Source organism: Pseudorasbora parva, chromosome 6, assembly GCF_024679245.1.
Source record: "Pseudorasbora parva isolate DD20220531a chromosome 6, ASM2467924v1, whole genome shotgun sequence".
In the NCBI taxonomy this organism is placed as follows: domain Eukaryota; kingdom Metazoa; phylum Chordata; class Actinopteri; order Cypriniformes; family Gobionidae; genus Pseudorasbora; species Pseudorasbora parva.
Window position 1 is genome coordinate 22,341,677 of NC_090177.1, and position 14,171 is coordinate 22,355,847.

A 14,171-nucleotide genomic window follows, 5' to 3' on the forward strand; every position below is an offset into this window, starting at 1 on the left:
TATATATATATATATATATATATATATATATATATATATATATATATATATATATATATATATATATATATATATATATATAAAAGAAGCACCCCAAACTTTTAAACAATAATATAACAGTAGGGAGACTGGCTTAGACAACTTGGGAACTGGAGGGATTTATTCACAGACGTCATCAGAAGTAAATGTTACAGAAAGTCGGGTCAGTTTGTTTTACATTTTATTTTATGGTGGTTGGAACACAAGACACAAGTAATAAAGTTAGTAATGGTAACGTCATGCCTCTCTTTCTGTGCACTGCCCATCAGGTCTAGTTCAATCAATCTAAACAGTAGTTTACAAATGCCAGACTGAGAATCCTCTTAAGACATAAATAAGATACTGAAAATAGTATTTGTACAGTAAATAGTATTTTTGTAGAATCCAGAAGCGCTATTATCGAGGCCTTCCGGATATTCTCATAAGCATTATTAATATAATTATTAACATTTATGAATTAATTTACATGATGGGAATGAGGCTTATATACTGGCAAAGTGAGAGCACAGAACAATATGGATATGAACTTTTGTCACCCATGAACGGTGAATGACGTTAAGGCATTTCTCAGTTTCCATTCACGCAGCAGATTTCCATGGCGGTTCACACCATGAGCCTCATCCCTTGAGAGCAAAGCTACTGGAGGATGTCAAAAATAACTCCCATTATTATAAAAGAGATCAAAAAACGAGTCCGCTGGAAAAGTGAAGGTGAGGGCGTTATACTGAAAAGGGTGTATGGTCCATACAGCTCGTGCAGTAACGAAGGGCTCCCGGTCTGTCTGGAACACTAGACGTCCCGTGACGGCCGACCGATCAAACTCCACACACAGAAACGATCGATTATTCCCCGATCCCTCCCCTCGCTCAGGATATGCCGCGTAGAGACTGGCTTCCAGTGTATAATACTAAAACAAAACCTCAGTAACAAATTTACACAGGGCTGTACATGATGATGATGATGATTATGATCTTGCATGTCCCAGGGTTTGTTAAAAAAAGAAAGAAAATTACAACAACAACAAAAATAAGCTAAGATACTTATTCGTAATGGAATATTGCAAAGCATCTCGTATCAAACTCATATTTCTTGCACAGAGACAGCACCACAGCATTGCATTTGTCTTGGAACAGCTTACAAAACCATTTTGACTTGACAAACCCATGCATTAATTTTTTTCCCACCGGTTACCGTTGAACATGAACAGCTGTTATGGGGGCCACAGTCATAGGATGCAAAGGGTCTACATAGGCCTACATCATCCCTTTTTTATAGCAAGTGCTGACAGCATTTTAAAGCGACATTTTCATTTGATACATGATAAAAGAAGAAAAAAAGTGAATACATGATTTTTGTTCCGGAACATGCCAAGAATGTCAAAGCTGTTTTTGTCCCCCTGAAGTGTTTCGAGTCTCTCATCTCTTCCTGTGTTACAGCGCCTCCCAAAGGTGAGTTGTTGCAACAGCCGGGTTTTTTTCCAACACACGCACACACACGCACGCACACGCACACAAGAAGTCCAGATTGACAAATAGCAGATACAGTATATATATAAATTTCAAGATCTCCCAACTTGAATAATCAGATGTCCAGATTGCAATGTAGTCAGCTACATTTCTGCCCTGAATGGAATGATGAAGATCGAGAAAACCAAGGCAAAATCAACTCAACACTTAAAAAGATGCATGCAACAAGTGGTCACATAGTATATATATATATATCTATATATATGTAATTGCTCTTTAGATATGCACAACACATGAGACGAATGATTGCAACAAAAAAATAGCATCTTCAAAATTCACAGTCTCATGTATTTCATTACTATTTATTACATCTCACAGGTCAATAATGACGTTTGCATGGTAAAACCAATGGTGAATTTTTAGGAATGCTAAATGTTATGTCAGCTACTATCAGTTTGGGATTCAAAAGCTCCAAGTTTTGAGCATTCACCCCTGTTAGTGGTATCATAAATGAGCAATATCGGACATAGTCTTGCTCAGTGTATTTAACAGTTGCTGTCATACGTGGATAAAGTGGAAAGTCGTTTCTTTTTGACCTCTTTTTAATGTATAGTGACGGAGCACAGCAACAGCTCCGAGGAATGTTTGGTGACTGCCGGACAGCGAGCGAGAGCTATGGCACCGAGAGAAGGCGATCCAGACGGCACAGACAGCACCAATCATATCTGCCAGTGTTCAAGTAATAAGCAAGTACATGTTCTGTTGTTTGTCATAGAAACAAGACAGATGTAATATGACTTTTTGCTTGTCTTGTGACACCACATTCGCCGACCTAGGACATGATTATGGTTGGACGCAAAGACGGGGGAAAAACAAACGAACCAAAAAACAAAAAAAATTATAATTAAAACGATGTAATTTTTCCAATATAAAAGGCAAAGAAAAGTATACAAAAAATAGAAAAATAATTACAGCAGTAGACATGGTGTTGGGAGGAACGGTGGTGCCAGACTATTTGGCAGAACAGTGTAATATTTTGGGACTGTTTAAGGCGTCCTCCACCAGATGTAGTTCCACCCCGTCGACTATCACGTCTTTCACGCAGCCGACAAAGCCTGTGCTGTATGCCTTGGGCAACCGGCGAGCCACGGAAAGCTCCTCCAGACCACCTGAAGAGAAGAGCATTGGAAAAGATCAGATCAAGTGTAAACGAAATACAGCGCAGTAGTTCATCTTCACACAATAGTCCAACACTTAATAATAACCTAAATAAACCATTTTAGGTGATCACAAGTGGAAGTGCCACAGAATTGGATGTTATTATTTTATGAATGTTATCATTTTGCATATGGGTCAAAGATGCTCATTGTTTCCATTTAGGAATTTGTTCTAAAATACACCTCTTGTATGATGAGCATGTTTTTCACTTCTCAATTAATTTTGATTAGGAGCATGATGTCAAAAGGTGATATAATAATAATATATTTTATTTAGAATATATATATATATATATATATATATATATATATATATATATATATATATATATATATATATATATATATATCCCCTTCACAATTTTTATGAGCTGTATGCCAAAATCATCAGTATTAAAACAATAAAAGACCTGAAATATTTCAGTTGGTGTGCAATGAATCTAAAATATATGAAAGTTTAATTTTTATCATTACACTATGGAAAATAATGAACTTTTATCACATATGCAAATTTTTTGAGAAGGACATGTATATATAATATTTCGTAATATATGTCCGTGTACTGTGTATAATTATTATGTATTTTTCAATACACACATACATGTATATATTTAACATAACATTTATATACTGTATGTATATATTTATATACAATTTATATTATATATAAATAAATATATACATAATAATTATACACAGTACACACACATATATTAATTTGTTAAATTTATATAGCTCTTTTCTAGGCACTCAAAGCGCTTTACACAGAAGGGGGAATCTCCTCAACCGCCACCAGTGTGCAGCATCCACCTGGATGATGCGACGGCAGCCATATTGCGCCAGAACGCCCACCACACACCAGCTGATTGGTGGAGAGGAGACGGAGTGATGAAGCCAATCAGGAGAAGGGGACGATAAGGAGGCCATGATAGACAGGGGCTAATGGGCGAATTTGGCCAGGATGCCGGGGTTACACCCCTACTCTTTATCGAAGGACATCCTGGGATTTTTAACGACCACAGAGAGTCAGGACCTCGGTTTAACGTCTCATCAGAAAGACGGTGCTCTTTGACAGTATAGTGTCCCCATCACTATACTGGGGTGTTAGGACCCACACAGACCACAGGGTGAGCGCCCCCTGCTGGCATCACTAACACCTCTACCAGCAGCTACCTGGTTTTCCCAGTTGGTCTCCCATCCAGGTACTGACCAGGCTCAGCCCCGCTTAGCTTCAGTGGGAAACCAGTCTTCGGCTACAGGGTGATATGGCTGCTGGGTGATATTTGCGTAATATATATTATGCAAATAAAAACTTTTATTTTGGATGCGATTAATCTTTTGACAGCACTAATACACACACATGCACGCATGCACGCACACACAAATCATGAATTCATAACATCATGAATTAATAATTCATGATGTTTGTAAAAATTAATTTTCACCTTGAATTTTAAAGATGGATACACCTATACTTGAATACATTCAGGATTTAAAAATATATTTTACTCAAGACATTTTCCTCAAATGCTATAAACCTCTAGACTGGGAAAACCCAACCTGATCTGCTGGCGATTTGATTTTGCTCTGCAACTCAGTCTGGAAACCTGTACATTCATTTCTACTGCTTCTGTTACACTTTTGCGGGAACCAATCACAGACTGGCTTATCTACCTGGCATGCTATTGGCGGGTTTACCACAATGACAGATAGAGAAACGATGGGTTGTTGCCTGCTGATCAAGCCTGTTGCGGTCTGATTGGTTGAAGGACTTTCCAACTGCATACAGTCATTTGCATTGCATAATCAAATCAGTCATAATCAAATGCTCGTTTATCACACCTCTTGTTCAGTAGAAAATACAGAGCAGACTCGCCAGACCAATGTTCAATTTTAAATTGAGCTGGGTCTGGTAAGAGCCAGACAAATAAACTTTATGAAACCAACACGAATACAAATAAAAAATGTTTTTTTACTGTCGACACTTATGTGTAACTGACCCATAGTATACTTTCAGGTCTTTGTGTAATCGGAGATATTACCCACCATGCAGGTGAACTAGAGTGCTATATATTATTCAAGGGCGATGAACAGTGTAGAAGACTGTTAAAAACTTAATCACGCCTGAGACACTGAGTGTGTAATGTGGGGGTGTCAGAATGTGAAAAGATAGAGACACAGCACTCAGGAACAGGTGAGAAGATCAAACAGCGTTATTGGGAGGCCGGGCTCCGGGGACGTACTCTGACAGCTCCGAAAGAGAGTTACGCTCGCCTCCCTCGGGGACCTGACACTGTCAAAAATCCAGCTCCGTCTCCAGCTCTTTCAGCACGGCGAAAAATGTCCCCCCCTGTTGCGACTCACTCGCGTCTCTCTCTTTTTCGCCTTCCCCGTGTTTCCCCTTTAATCGGATTGTATGCTTTGAAACGGGAGGATTGACGGGGCTAATTTCAAGTGAATTACATCTGAATAAGTAAATAAATAACGACATTTGAAAGAAGGGATTTTCGGAAGGAGCTCTTGATGTTCGGGCTGTCTGAGGATAATGTATTCTAGCCACCGGGCATTGACAGCACCTGGCCCTGTGCTGAAATACTTTTCTCAACCTTATAAGAAGATTTTGCACCCTTAAAATGGAATAAATCCTCTTTCTTAATCTTAATAGGTTTGTCAAAAGAGAATGAGAAGGCAAACAAAGAAACACTGAAGTTTTTAAAACACCCTATAGTATATAGACTTATCCTGGAATTAATAATGAACTATAATAGGGTAATACTGTGTCTTAACATTCAATTTTTTTTGAAGTTCTCGTGGGATGCTCAGGGGTAACAAAAATCTAGCCCTTCAAAAGCACTCGCTGTGGGGGAAGATCCAATTAGTCGTTACAAGCTAAGCGGGGACAATTCGGAGAAGGTGTACCTAGTGGGTTTGTAAATGAGCAAAGCAGCGTAAGATGGACTTACCCAACCAGAGAGCGCCGTCTGTGTCCAGCTGTGTGGCGGCCAAGGGTGATGACCCAGTGACAGCTGCCTCATTACCAACCTGCAGTGAGCCATCTCTGAGCGCTCTGGAGCACAGGAAGACAGTGAATCAAAGCTCAGCATCTAACACTGAAAATATGAGTTTGCCTTCTGGCAAACTTGTGGTTAATATGCACTAAACATGCGGCAAACAAAATGGTAGTAATGAGGGAAGAAAGAAGAGTGTGGCTTTTCACTGGTAGTGGTAAACCTGCAGCAAACTTTGGACAATATGCTACAGTTGGGAAACTTGTCTATAGCAAATCTGTGGCAAATATAATTGTCTGCCATTACTGGCAAACAGCTCTATGGCAAGCCTGAGGCAAATATAAATGTGCGCCATTACTAGAAAACATTTCTATGTGTCAATCTGTGCGAAATATAAATCAGGGTTAAATAATAAGGATGGCCCTCTGCCCCAGGGCATGTGTGAGAGTTTTGAGTAAGTTAGCAAAACTTCATAATTATACTTTTTTTTTTATTATGGACTGTACATGCATTTTTATGCCTTGCATATATGTGTCAGCAAGGTAAAATTGTTGTGAGGCTTGGTTGAAATTGCAAGAATTGGTAGCATCTTAGACTGGGTAAACTCTACATTTTTTCTATCTTGCTTCCGTTACAAATTTACGGGGACCAATCACAAACCGGCTTATCCTCCTGGTGCACTATTGGCAGGTTTAACACAATGACGGGTAGAATCCGATTGGTCTGATTGGTTGAAGAACTTGTGTACAGAGTCTTTGTTGATCACTTGATCACTCCTCTTGTGCAGTAGAAAATACAGAGCAGACTCCCCAGAACAATGTTCAATATTAAAAGATTGAGCTTGGTCTGGTGATAGCCAGACAAAGCATCTGTATAAATAGTAAGAAATTATAAATCAGACAGATTTTGCTGTGTATCATGTTGCAACATTTTTCATTATATTTACTACTGTTAAAAATAAATAAATCTATTCAACATTAAATTAATAAAAAAAGTGACAAATAGATTCATAATGTTACTAATGATTTATCTTTCAAATAAAGTTCAAATAATAATAAGAAATGTTTCTTGAGCACCAAATCAGCATATTAGAATGATTTCTGAAGGATCACGTGACATTGCAGTACGGTGTAATGATGATGTTGAAAATTCAGCTTTGCCATCACAGGAATAAATGATCATTTTAATATACATATAAAAAGAAAACAGTTAGTTTAAATTGACACTACTCCACTTTTTTTGAAAATAGGTTGAGTTTTACCCTTTTTGAATCCATTCTGCCGATCTCTGTATCTGGCGGTAGCACTTTTAACATAGCTTAGCATACATTATTGAATCATTTAGGTCCATTAGCATCAGTGATAAAAAAAATGACTTTCAATATTTTTCCTATTTAAAACTTGACTCTTCTATAGTTACATCGTGTACTAAGACCAACGAAAAATGAAAAGTTTCTATTTTTTTTAGACCGTTATAGCTAGGAACTACTTTCTCATTCCGCTGTAGGAACTTTGCGGCTTTCTTGGGTGCAGCGGCGCAATGATATTACACAGCGCCTTCTTCTGTCAACATAACCAGCATGTCGATCTGCTTGCTCAAAGAGTGTGCGTTGTAACGATGGAGACGTTTTGTGAGAGACGATTCAGAAGATATTTACTTTGGTGCAGATCCTGAACCGTGTCTATTTGAACCAGAATAACAGTTACACTGAAGACGAGCTTTTGAAATGTGAAAGAGAAAGTCTGGCTGAACAGACTGTGGCAGAAGGGACGAGGAGAGCAGATTTAAACTGGTGAGTCAGAGAAGAGTCAAAATTCAAGGAAAAATGGTCTGACATGGATTCGGTCTGCCGACCTTTTGATTTTGACTAACGTGATATGTGAATGAAATATTCTAAGACTGCTTATTATGAAGACAGAAAGTGTGCGCTCTCCATTGTTTCTCTCTGTCACTCGGTTAACATGCGCCCAGTCATCTCACTCATAAATCACAAAAAACTGATCAAATAAGGCTTTGAGGGGACAAACATTTTTTTGGTGGCCGCCAAATAATTTTCAATGCATGACACGCTCCGAAGCCTTGGAACAGAACGCAACATCACTAACGTAGTATTTTGTATTTACCATAGAAACTGTAGATAAACAATACCGGCAATTAAACATTCTATTAATCAAAACTATACACAACCTCACCAGAATGCTAAAAATAAAACTACTTACGTTATATACTGTATAAACCAAATGGCTGCGCAAAACCCCCACATTTAGTGATTTCATTCACAGGTTAGCTAAAGACAACTGCAGTGCGTTTCAATCTGGTCATTCAAGCTAACAAAAAAAAAATCATGTTATACTTTCAGCCATGGGGGATGATGCACTTCGCCCTGTCTGGCCATATCCTTTAGATGTGCCGTACCGTGGTAACACTGTCCATGTTTTCCAAATAGTCATCTGGTCCCAAATGCTTTGAGCAAACACGCAGTTTCTTGTTTGAATCTATCGGTGTTTTAATATCTATGGTTCAGAGCAGTCAACCACTGATTCTTTCATTACTTGATTTTCGTTGGTCTGTGATAAATGATGGTAGTAGTATACATCTTCGACTCACTATCACAGCTCTTTAGAACACACAGAACCATATGGTTAATCACACAGTAAATCCACTACATACTTTGTCGGCTGAAACGACACAAACTTAGTGCCGGTCGTATTGCAAGTTACCTATCTGAGGACTACTTTCAGGCGCTGCGTAATATCATCGCGCCGCTGAACCCATGGTACGACCGCAAAGTTCCATAATTCTTATGCAGGAATGAAAAAAATAGGTCCTATCTAAATCGGTATAAAAATCTAAACTTTTAATTTTCCGTTGGTCTTAGTACATGATGTAACTACAGATTAGTCAAGTTTTCATCTGGAAAAATATTATCTTTGAAAAAATAAAGTCTTTGGTCATTTGGTCAATGGACCTATATGATTCAATGATGTATGCTAAGCTATGCTAAAAGTGCTACTGCCAGATACAGAGATCGGCTGAATGGATTCAAAAACGGTAAAACTCAACTGTTTAACATTAACGGACTTGGAAAATGAGCCTATTTTTAAAAAAAGTGGAGTGTTCCTTTAATAATGCACACAGGGCATGTGGATGCTTCACTTTGAAACACGCAGCAGATATATTATATAATTAAATCCTAACCTTTATGAATAGAAAATCACACTAAGCTATCTAGCGGTTCCTATTTAATGTCGGTATATCATGCAGCCCTCGATTAAACTGTTTGTGAGTGTGTTTGTGTATGTTAATCACTGCAACGTAAATTTAGCTGCAGCCAAGTGACTTTTTCCCACTCTGTGACCCAGAGTTTGAAAAATCAAAACTACTAGCTTGACTGGGCAAGCAGGACAATTCCTTACTGCCGAAGCCGGTAAATATCTGCAACTACGCTATGGCAGACCTGAGGCGATGACTGAATAACTCTTAGCGTTTTACCTGCTGGCCTTGATTCGTATCCAGCGGTTGATGTTGACCCGTACAGAGGAGCGCAGCACCACAGGCTTGGACCCGAGGTCATAGGTCATCTGCACACGGCCGTCAACAATGGCGAGGGCGATGTAGTCGGAGCGCTCTACTCCCTTGCCGCTCCACAAAATCAGACCATGAGTAGCCTCGGTCTTGATGCTCAGCTCGAATTTATTCACCAGCAGGGCCTTCTCACTAGATCAAAGAGAGACAGGAAATGCTATCACAAATCCATTGCAGTTTCAGAGACGCTGAGTTAACCACAGGATGTGCATGAAACCCTGAGACTTACCTCTTATTTTAACAACAACAGTGATGGAATTATGGGTGAAAACGTAACTTCAATACAGTCAACAACCCGGCGAGCGCTCGATAAGCTAATGAACAGATTGAGCAGTTGTGGGTCCTCATGAAACTGGATAAACTAGGTCGCGTTAATGGGGTTTTTGAAGACGAATGCCTGCGTATGTGTGTGTGTGTGAGAGGGCTGGTGACACACTTTAGGTTATCTCCAAGTTAACACTTCCTATTTTGCCTTGCAGCTCTAGATTTTTTCCTTCCTGCGCAGGGAGCGCTAAGGAAGGATGCCCATTGCAGTTGCTGTCTGATGTGTGTGTTTTGATCTGATTCCCTGGATGCAGCCCTCCCCTTGTAAGGCATAGAGAAGGTGACATCTGCCTGTCCTCAGGGAGGACAGTGTCAGGGAGCCGATTGTATCCAACACCCTCTGCAAGTACACACATATACGCCACAAAGGAAAAGCAGCTATTTTTACAACAATTCCTTTGTTCTCAGTGGTGTATCTGTAGTCGTGGCATCAAGAGAGCCATTATTTGAGCGAGCAAGCTCTTTTGTTAGTCAGAATAGCAAGTGTGTGGGGGCTTGTTTGCTAAATCAGGTAACATGTAAACAGGAGTAAGACAAGTGACAAACAAGTGCAAACAAGACAAAGACAAAACAGAGAGTGACAAGACAACGGACACGACACAGAAGAAAAGTAAGCAGGCGGCGAATGTACGATCACATCATGACGAATAGAAACGCTTTCTCCACGGGTGCGTCGACCAAACTGATATCATTTAACCGTTGTACATTACCTGTGTTTCCTAAATAGGTTGCAGGTATGTTTTTGTATTCGAAAATTGAACCTAGAAAGAGTCCATTTGATCATTACGTGTTGTCTTGAGGAATGATTTATCTGAAGACAGGCGGCGTCCTCTCCAGGCCCGTCTGACTGACAACTCAAATTTCAAATCACAATATTAGGAGCTCTACTTACAACTTGAAAATTGGAAATAGCACATCTTAATTTGTTTGATTAAAAAGACAGAATTTCATTATGCAAATTCTCTTGATGAGCCTGTGACGGTGTAAAGCCGAATAATTATTTGCTGTAATTGAATTCTTTCCCGATGAGACACATGTAATGTGCTGACTGGACTCTTTCCACAGGCCTTCCCTTTGCACGGCCCCAGGCCAGAGCTTCTGCATCAGGGCAGCTAACTGTGATTATACACCCTTCTGCTGAGCTCATTATTGCTCACGTCCCATTAGGATCTCAAGCATCTAGAACATTCTAAAGGGAAGTAGGGCTTAACCTCTTTAAACTGGGTTACATTAAAAAAAAAAAACAGATCTACTTTAGGTATTTTGCTTTAAAACAAAAGTGTAACGGGGGTGGATAATCTTTGCTATTCATATCAGAAGTGATCAGACTTAATAAAGAGTGATTCATGTTGTCCACCTATAGAGGGCAGTGGCTCACATGGGAATGGTCATTAAACTCACATATTAGCAGGCACACAATCTTCAGTCGCAGAACTCAAACTAGAAGCTTTTTGTTCTGCTTAGTACATTTCATCATGTGTGATCTGTTCCTTCATATTGGTTGTTTGACCCAGACATTTTTTTAATGCATTGAATTTAAAAAAGGAAACATATTACAAAAGATTTCAGTGTGGAAGCTGTGACATGCTACCTGACAAAAGCCCTGGCCTTTAGCCTCTGCAGGGGAATTGAGTGCGGGAGGACGACGTGCCATTGGAAATAGTTCAGGCAGATGGGACTCACCTCTGGTCAGATGGGTTCTCCAGTGACTCAGGGCTTAGAGGAGCAAGGGAAGAAATGATAGGCATGCAATAAGCGCAAAAGGGTGGAGGGGAAATACAGGGTTCGCATAACACAGAGACAAGAAGACCTGGGCCAAGAAATGGACTGACCTCACTAAATTATTCTAGTGTTTCAGTTGTTATCCCAACATTGGCAAAGAAATAATACTGGGAGACTGTATCAGCAGTACCAGTGGTACTGGCACATTGTTTTATTGTTCTGAGCTGCCACATGGTCGAGTTACTGCAATATATCAATAATTGTATCATTCTCAACAAGTGCCAAGGGAGCAAGAAAGCTAGAAAAACAGTAAATACGTGAATGTATGTTTGTAAGACTGACTGGTCATTTCTGATCAAATTCCAAAACCTATGAAGCATTTTAAGGCACCATTGTTCACCCAACTTAGTTATTCTGCCTGCTAAATCTTATTTAATCATATCGTTAGCCTCATAGCCTAATTGCGTAAGTCCAAAAACAGTTAAATATGATCTGGGCAATTATGCTATGAGGCTAAGGATATGTTGGCCAAATTCTATGGCACTATAATATGTCTCAATTGCACATAACTCAAGATGATGTACAAAATGAGATATTTCATTAGGTACTGACTTGCGTCAAAAATAGTTCAGTGAAATTTCAACAAATTACTATTTTATCCAATTTGTGTATGCTATGTATTTTATGATGTAATGCTATATAGTGTGCTATTAGCAACATGTTAACGTCAAACTACTTAATGACTATTTTACCCAATATTTGATTGTGCCATTTATGTTATGCTATTGTGTGCTGCTAACAACATGCTAATGTCAAACTACTGAATGACAATTTTACCTATATTTAATGTGCCATGTATTTTACATTTATATTGTTATGCTAATAGTGTGCTGTTAGCAACATGTTGACATCAAAAGTCTGAATTACTATTTTACCCAATTTGAGTGTGCCATGTATTTTATTTTGTGCTATCATGTGCATTTAGCAACATGCTAATGTAAAACTACCGAATTACTATTTTACCCAATATCTGAATGTGCCATGTATTTTATGTTATGCTATAATGTGCTGTAAGCAATATGCTAATGTCAAACTACTGAAAGCAAGACGAGGCTCTTTATGTGTGGTGTGCTTATTTGTCTGCTTCCTAAGATGCAGCTGCCTATGTTGGCAGCAATGTAGCTTACCAGGTATTGGAACTGAGCTAAATAAGATAGTTATTTATTTTTGTCAAAAGGTTATTTATATACAAAAAGACTCATTTAAGAGCAGGTCACAATGACAAGAATGGGCAAATTGATCCAAGGCTGCTGAGTTAAATAAAATAAATGAAGACATATAAAGAACACAGTAAATACTAATAGAAACATGACTCTACTCCCACAGATGGGGCGCCACTATACTGATGCCCTCTCAGGAATTTATTCATTTTAAGGGCTCTGTACAAAACCAGATCAAGCTAAATGGATGACACTCGCTCTGAAGGGCTGGTCAGCTTTCTTGGTTGAGATTAATTTTAATCTGGCACTTCATTTGTAGAGGAAGTGACACACATTAAACCCCAGGAAGAGTGAAAGTCAATGAAGAGGGCCTTGTCCCTAACTGTTATTGATGTCCGTGGAGGCTCACTTTCTCTACTGGACAGAGCCTCTTTAATTGAAGCCAGTTTTCTGAGAGACAAATCCTTGATTAATGTGCCACTTTCACTTTCATCCTTGGGCACAATTATTAGAAATCACTGGGAGCGATTTGACAAACAAAGTGACGCGGCTTAAAAGCCGGGCAGAAACTTTCATGAGCATAATACATGACATAATTCCATTTAATCAAGCTGCCAGCTTTTTAAGGGCTCAGTGCAGCCACTTAGACACTTAATTACATTCAGAAGGAAACAAATAATTTAAAATAAGAATCACTAAAAGGAACACTATAACAGATTGAACATTTCTCTAATGGGCCAGTAAAATGCCATTTAAACCAAGCATAAATAGCAACTAAATATTGATGTATATCGTGCTTTAAAGTGGTGTAAAGTTAAATAACACTTATATGCTGTTAAAATGGGCTTCATTCTTTTTTTGACATAAGAATACACAGACTTATTTCCAAAGTCAGTGTTTCCATGCATGATTCCTGTTGGAATCTATCAGTGTATCACAATGCTCATTATTATTCATGCCAAGCATACATTCCTGATACTGGTTTCTGATGCAGATGATGAAAATGCACCTTTCCTTGAAATAATATTTAATAGATGAGCCCTACATTTGTTAAAAATGTTTTTCTAAATGTGATGAAAATGACCAATGCTTTATGCCGGGTTAAGTTGATGGGTTGCCTTAAAAAAATGTTAGTCTTGCTTTATTAAATACATCCCAGAATGTCTTCCGGGTTACTTACTCTGGGATCTCATTGGTCAGTTGGCTTGAGAGCAGAAGGAAGACAACAGACACTCACATGAGACAGACAGACAAGAGCAAGCAAAGACAACAGAAACCATGTGTACATAGACAGACAGGTTGACACAAACAAACACACAACACGTAACAAAAAGGAGTGACGCTGCGTGTCCTAAATTAATGTTCGCCCCATGTTCAGCACACATTGTGATGTGCATTTAACAGTGGTATGATCACAACAGTGGCATCTGTCCAGTATGAACAAAATATGTTCAAAAAAAATCCAGTGATTTATATGTAGCAGTGGGAGGGTCAATTCATTTTGCATGGATGGTTCCATAAATTAAGTTGTTTTAAGAAATTGTTTACTGTTTCATTTTAATTTATGCACACTTTTTTATAGTTAAATAT

At 38.8% G+C, this 14,171-nt stretch overlaps 1 protein-coding gene across 10 annotated transcripts in view; it reads right to left on the minus strand.

Annotated features, from left to right (window-relative positions):
* Positions 1-133: 133 nt before the first annotated feature.
* agrn (agrin) overlaps positions 134-14,171 on the minus strand; it is a 299,876-nt gene continuing 285,838 nt past the window's right edge. For 6 of the 10 annotated variants that reach the window (XM_067446245.1, XM_067446240.1, XM_067446239.1 and 3 more), the window contains 5 exons: positions 13,762-13,785; positions 11,323-11,355; positions 9,223-9,447; positions 5,686-5,789; positions 134-2,674 (listed from right to left, as the gene is read on the minus strand). In XM_067446245.1, coding sequence (XP_067302346.1) covers positions 2,517-2,674; positions 5,686-5,789; positions 9,223-9,447; positions 11,323-11,355; positions 13,762-13,785 — 544 coding nt within the window. In that variant the 3' untranslated portion in view covers positions 134-2,516. The remainder of the gene's footprint in view (positions 2,675-5,685; positions 5,790-9,222; positions 9,448-11,322; positions 11,356-13,761; positions 13,786-14,171) is intronic. The other 4 variants (XM_067446244.1, XM_067446243.1, XM_067446249.1 and 1 more) reach the window with 2 other exon arrangements.